Below are 6,769 nucleotides of genomic sequence, written 5' to 3'. Positions count from 1 at the left end.
GGAACAGCACTGCTTTTCTTTGTGCTTTGGTCTAAAGAATGGCTTATACAAGGTGCTCTCAGTGGATATTCAAAAGCTTTTACAGTGGATGGTTCTGCAGTGTGGCTGTAAACTGCTTTAAGGCGAAGGACTGTAGGTATAGAACACTACATAGCATATTCAATCAATGTTAACAGGTTGAACAGGGGGCTTTAGCCAGGGATAAACTGGGATTTACAAGGTGGTAGAGCCCTACTTGTTTCCCTTATTATACAGAGATATTGACACTTGTTTAAACTGGATCAGGAAACGGTCTTCCCTAAACTGCTTTTGCAAAGTCTCTCACCAAGCACTTTATTAGGAATACTACACTAATACTGGGTTGAGCCTCCCTTTGCTCTTCATACAGCCTCAGTTTTTCAAGGCATTGATTGCACAAGATGTTGGAATCACCCCACTGAGATTCCGGTCCATGTTGATATGGATAAATTACAACTTGTTTGTCTGTGATTCTGTATATACAGAATGACCGCTTACTACACTTCCAATTTTTTCTTCAGTCTAGTCACTGGCACTGGAAGGGGGGAGGGCTAGCATGTGATTCCTCAGAGACAGGTGAAGCCAGCCAACTGCACATTTCAAACTTTCAAACTGTGGCTATTAACTTTCAAGCCTTTCTGACACATAATCCTGATCATCATGCTTCCAGAAGCATGTACAAAATACAACTCCTGCCCTCCCAGCCCTCCCAGTTTCCGATGATGATGGAGTGTTAGGAGAGAAAGAGGTGGATGGGAGTCCTTTGAGACTCAGCTAGTTAAACAGATTTCACAGTATTAGACTGTATTAGAAATGATTTATGATGATAAGTTGCAATAACATTAGCTATTCAGCTATGCTAGCTGTCCACAAAGGCACCAGAGTCCTGTTCTGGTGTGCTGCAGTCCAGTTTAACAGCGGGCCTCATCTGTTCTTGTAGACAAGTCCTGCCTCCTGTCACTCACCTTCATCACTCTTGGATCCTCTCTGCCGGCTTCGTCCAACATCGCTACCAAGCATAAATCGAGCAATAGCCTAATTTTTTTCATGTCTGTTGCTGATTAGCTGCAATACAGTTGTGTGGCTGAACCTAAGCCACTTACTTTGTTTACCATTTACAGCGCCAGGGCACAAACACTGGACTATACAGCGATGGCAAAGTCCAGCACTGGAAACTGGAACTGGAAAATTCAAGGTCCAGATTTAAAGACCTCTGCCATAGATGCTGTCCTCTGCTTTCTTTGGCTGCAGCTGGCCGAAGCAGGGGGAGCGGTTATTGACACTGCAGGAGCCCAGAATCTTCTCCTTCCAGTAACACACATCCATCTTGACCACCTGCTAAGAGAGAGAGAGAGCGAGAGAGAGAGAGAGAGAGAGAGAGAGAGAGTGGGGGGGTGGGGTGGGGGGAAGAGAGTCTTTAACTCTAACTGGCACTGTGATTGGATCAGGTCTTTCCCTCCATCGCTGCTGTTTTTGATCCAACAGCAATTACCAGAGTAGCGTCCTACTATTACCGTGGTATCAGGGATGGGGTTTTAATTAAATGAGTATATACTGATACAAATCACATCATGGGAGAGGTAATAAGGGGACAGCATTTACTAGCTCTCACTTTAATGAACTGCCCAGCCTGCTTCCTTATTCGGGGGCTATAAAAAATCCACCAGCACATGAATTCACAAGTCACACGTACACTCCTGCTCACTTGAGCGCGGCCTTTCAGGTCCATGCTACACTGAATAATGCAATTCCAATTTCGGGCCCAATTCCGAGCTTAAACAACACTGAATATTTCCCCACCCATCACCTCTCTTTTAGTGTGTGACATGGGGAAGATTGTGTGAGCTGAGACTGGCTAGGCAGCGGGTAACACTGGGGGAGGAAAATGTCCTGGCTTGTTTACTCTGAGCCATAGCTGACTTTTCCAGCTGACCTGGGGTGATGCCAGTCAAGCTCCGCAGGGCTGTGTGTAATTCCCAGCCTCTGACCTCCTTGCTGCACTGTGGCGGAAATGATTTCCTTTCAGATAATGTTTCGCAACCTAGCGTCTGCCATTCTCTCAGAGTGTTGTGGTATGAATTTTTAAAGCCAGATAAAGACAGTGTGTGTGTGTGTGTGAGGTGGTGAGAAAGTGGATGAATGAATTGATTTGACTCTGTCCATCTGGCTGCTGTACCTTCAGTGGCAGCTGCAGTCCGGTGTGTGAGAGGAACGTGTTGGCCCAGGAACCTGCTGTGATCACCAGACGTCTCGCCCTGTACACGCCAGATCCAGCCGTCACGGTGACCACTTTCTGTCCATATTGGATCACACCACTCTGTGCCTGAGAAGAAACCATCTGAGAAGAGAACAGAGAGAAATGAATCCTACATGCACTTTACATTTACATTTACATTTAAGGCATTTAGCAGACACTCTTATCCAGAATGACTTACAAAAGTGCTTTGCTATTTACCCAAGAAAAACCTTAGCTAGTTAGAATAGACTAATAGTTCGAGTCAATAAGGTGACCATAGTACCCTGCTATGCGTCCAAGTATTCTCTGAAGAGGTGGAACTTTAGAATGGAACTGTGAATTTTCCTTAGCATAGTTAAATAATGAGTTATATATATATATGTGTGTGTGTGTGTATTTTGTATGTCCACAAAAAAGTCAAAAGTGAGCCAAAATGTAAAAAAAAAAAGATTTTTATGATACCCTTTATGTTCCCCTCAGTTTACAGTGAAGAACCAGGCTGAGAGCTGTCACTGTTAGACTCCCTTGTGTATTCACAATCAATGATGTTTTTAAAACTGGTTCTTTCGTCTTCCACCTATTGACTGATTCCACTGTGACTTTTTAATTACGTTGGTGGTCTTAAGCATTAGATTTTCAGTCAAGCTCCTAAGTCCAAACCAATGAGAAGCCGCACTTATCTGTATCAACCTACCATACCATAAAGAAAATACTGACTGGAAAATTGACAATTTGGCAGGAATTACAGACATTGTTTCTCAGTTTCCTAGAAGTACCTGTTGTTCCACAAAGCATACGACCCACCTCTACTGAAACCTGACAAATATTAACAGACATGTATATTTTTGTAATGATTGTACTTGTCTATGCACCGTCTCATGTTTTTTGTACTATGTCCTTGTACTACAGTATCATATACCACTGTGTTCTGCACCTTAGACTTAATCGTCAGTGAGTATTCCATTGTACTGAACAACCCTGCTTTAGTATAATGACAATAAAGTTGAATTGAATTGAATCAGGTAAAAGAGATTTATTTTCTCTGAAGAAAAGAATTGTAGAATTGTCTTTGTTTTGGTGGAACGGGAACTGGGGTTGAAGGAGAATGACACCAACACTGGATGAAACCAGAAACAATGATCAGGAAAGAGCTGGTCAGATAATGAGCTTTCAGACAGTGCCATCAGGGAGCCTAGCACTGCACTTTGGATCTGCTGTAAGCCAGAATGTGTTGAGGCTTGGAGGAGACACTGTGTGTGCAAAGGTGCAAAGCCGCAGTCCTACAGCGAAGTGCTGGAAAGCCCTAACAAGCTACACTCACTAATGATGTTACCGTCTTGTGTTAGCGCATGGTCAGGATTGTGGTCCACTGGAGTGCTGGAAGGACACACACTGCAGTACATCTCCACATCTTTTTCTAACTTTGAATATGTTAGAATATTGTGGCAGCTGTAAGTCAATGTCAAGTTATTGATGCCATCTGAGGTATGTTTGAACTGCACTCGTTAAAGAGGATAAATCTTTCAAAATACTTTGAACAAAGAAATACATGATTGTGAAATTGAGTTTCATGTGTTTGTTAGAATATGGGAAAACAATGTGTAATTGTCATGTGCTTGATGGAACACTTCTACACCATTTTCCCTTAGATTGTAACATTGTAAAACCTCCCCCAATGGCATAAAAGATGCTACATTCATAAAATTTTTCACAGAAACATTATTTAACTTTGCTTTTCTTTAATTCAGTCAACCAGTACTACTAGTCAGCTCAGTAAAACATAGATATGAACTAGCATAGCTCACAACAAAACCTTGTTATAATACTATTGTGAAACATTATTTTGGTATTAGGCATTACCATTTAATGTACCAACTTTTTATGATGTAGACTGTAGAGCTATTGAACTCTTCAGATATCTGGTTCCTATCACCACCTGATCTGATGTTTGAATCGTAATAATCAACATTGTAAAGCAGCATTATGCGAGAACTGGCATTTCTTGTTCCTGGGTTCCCCCTACAGTCGGGAAGCGTTATGCACACTTCAATCCACCCCTAAAGGACACACTATCACATGCATTTTACAAGCTACGGTAAACTAGATTAGAGTAATCCTCTCGTAATTACATTAACATGATTTTGAAGGTAATATTTTAGGGTAAAAATGCTACATAGCGTTGCTTTAAGGTGGAAAATAGAAGAACCCTCAAAACCAGTGTAAACATCTGGGTACTCTACAGGAAATCCCATTGCCATCATGCTTGAATTGAAACACAACAACTTGCACCTGTTAGCTTCATATTTAGCCAAAGTATCCCCTTTTAGCCTGCCATTAAATGAAGATCTGATGATCTGAGATGAGTTGATCTGACGTAGCCTCTGTACTGTCACACAAAGGCAAAGGGCAGTGTCAACAGTAAAAACGAGAGGACAGCTTTAAAGTGCTGTTGCTGTCCAGCCAAATATCTTTTAAGAATATAAGTGAAATGCTTCTGACTGAACATAAGTGAATATAAGTGCAGAATCACTTACATCCTCAACACGCTTGAAAGAACAGCAGATTTTGAAGGCAGTTACACTGTTGCCATTGTTACTGTGCTTTGCCTTTGTAGGGAAGTGTACCAGGGTCAACAACATCTTTATATAAAGGACCATTATGAGAAAGACTGAGCTGAGAGGAAATTGTCTCTTCAGCAGCTGCTGACCTGTGCTGCTCTGACCGCTCGATCTGCGTTCAGAACTCCGGCAGTGGTTTCCACAAATGCTGCATGTCCTCTCGTCAGGTTGACTTTGGAAATCTGTTCCTCTGCACAGAACCTTTAACAAGCTGGACGGCCTGCCCATCCTCAGGACCCACCACAAGCAGCCCTGTATGTCTACAGCAAACAGGATTGCATAGTTAGCTGCTCCAGTTAGGCCTGTAAATGAGTCCTCATTAACACTTCTGAGAGAGCTGGGATGCAGTAGCAGGCACTCATGTTGTACAATGGACTGTAATGGCCAATACTCTTACACTAGTACTCTTACACTAGTACTGTAGATTTCACATTTTAATGGGCTAACACTACCACAATACTGTATTCTGCCTATAGGCCTAGAGATGGGAAACTCCAGTACTGGTCAAGTGGAAGGCCACATTTCACCCCAGTTTGGTTATTTTCCTGCTCACACAAACCTGATTTAGCAGCTAATTCGCAGGTTTACTATGTATGTTAGAGCAGGGAAAACACAACCTCTGCTAGACTACTGCTATAGGCAAATCAAATTGTGCATGCTAATCTGATTTAATTCGTAAATCTAATACATACAGCTGAAAGGTTTCAGTAGCATGTCCCTAATAGCAATTAACATAAAGTACAAACTATTTTATTAGGTTGGTTTATTTACTGTGATTGGTGTAGTCTACTGGTTAACATTACCCTGGGTTATGACTCCTATGACACTGCATTTGACTACCTGTATAACAGGACTCAAATGTAAAAGCTGTCAAACCATGATAGTAATAAACCGTATACTGTAATAGTGAAATAAAATAAGTACATCAGGCAAAAATACATTATTCCAATGTGAAATTCAGTTGCACTGTGATTGCAACAGAAATATTCTGTAATATTTAACAACATTATTGTTTGTTTTGCATTAATTCTTCTGAAAAAAACAAAACTGAATAAACTAAACTGATGTTGAATTGAATCATTTCTCACATTAATGTTTCAACAAGTACACTGTAAAACCTAACTACACTACTTACTCAATTTATTAAGTTAACAACTTAAACACTACAGCTGAGGCATTCCGGAGACATTTGAGTTAGCCAAACTAAATGAATAGTTAAGATACACACAAACTCTTTGGCATATTTTGAGTTCTAGTGAATTTATTCAGTTGAGTTAGAGTGACCGAGTGAACTGAGTTGTCCCAGTGAAATATGAGGCCCTTTAGAGTGCGCCTTTTGTTTGTGCAGTACAGTCTTGATGTGTTAAATTCATACCTTTCCCATTGGCTCCTGGCACCATCTATTTGCATACTGGACCTGTCTCCCGCTCCCCCTCGCTCACCGTCATTGTGTATTCATTTCACCCGGGCTACCTTTCTCTACGTGTTTGGGTGTTATTTTGATGGTAGTACAGTTCCCAAGTGTTTGTGTAGAAGGCTATAAGAGCAAGTTACCAGTTTCTCTGATGTTGAGTGTGGCTCTTTGTATTCACTAGATATCAGTCTGCATGTACAGTGTCCAACTAATGCAGAATTATGTCATCAGTATTTATTTGAATTTCTGATCAGGCATACTTCATTTAACTTATCAGTTGATTTCTAGGGATAGCAAGGCTGTTAGAGCAGGGGGATCAATAAACTGTGCTGGACTGTTGCCATTCTCTGCAATCTAGTCATGAAGACCTTGGTTTTTTATTTATTCAACTTAAATGGTTTAAGGCATCAGTTTCCTCAAACCATCTGAGTTCAGGTAAGTCATCAGGTTTTACAGTATAAAAGGAACAGAGTCAGCCTTTCT

The 6,769-nt window shown here is 41.2% G+C and overlaps 1 protein-coding gene across 1 annotated transcript; it reads right to left on the bottom strand.

Moving 5' to 3' along the window:
- Positions 1 to 1,221: 1,221 nt before the first annotated feature.
- pipox (pipecolic acid oxidase) lies at positions 1,222 to 6,320 on the bottom strand. Its single transcript, XM_072691782.1, is given in 5 exon segments — positions 1,222 to 1,353; positions 2,195 to 2,356; positions 4,962 to 5,047; positions 5,050 to 5,124; positions 6,290 to 6,320. Coding segments are annotated over 5 exon segments (486 nt in total).
- Between the last annotated feature and the right edge of the window lie 449 nt (positions 6,321 to 6,769).

This window comes from Salminus brasiliensis, chromosome 11, assembly GCF_030463535.1.
Source record: "Salminus brasiliensis chromosome 11, fSalBra1.hap2, whole genome shotgun sequence".
Classification (NCBI taxonomy): domain Eukaryota; kingdom Metazoa; phylum Chordata; class Actinopteri; order Characiformes; family Bryconidae; genus Salminus; species Salminus brasiliensis.
This window is presented reverse-complemented; position numbering and strand designations above follow the sequence as displayed.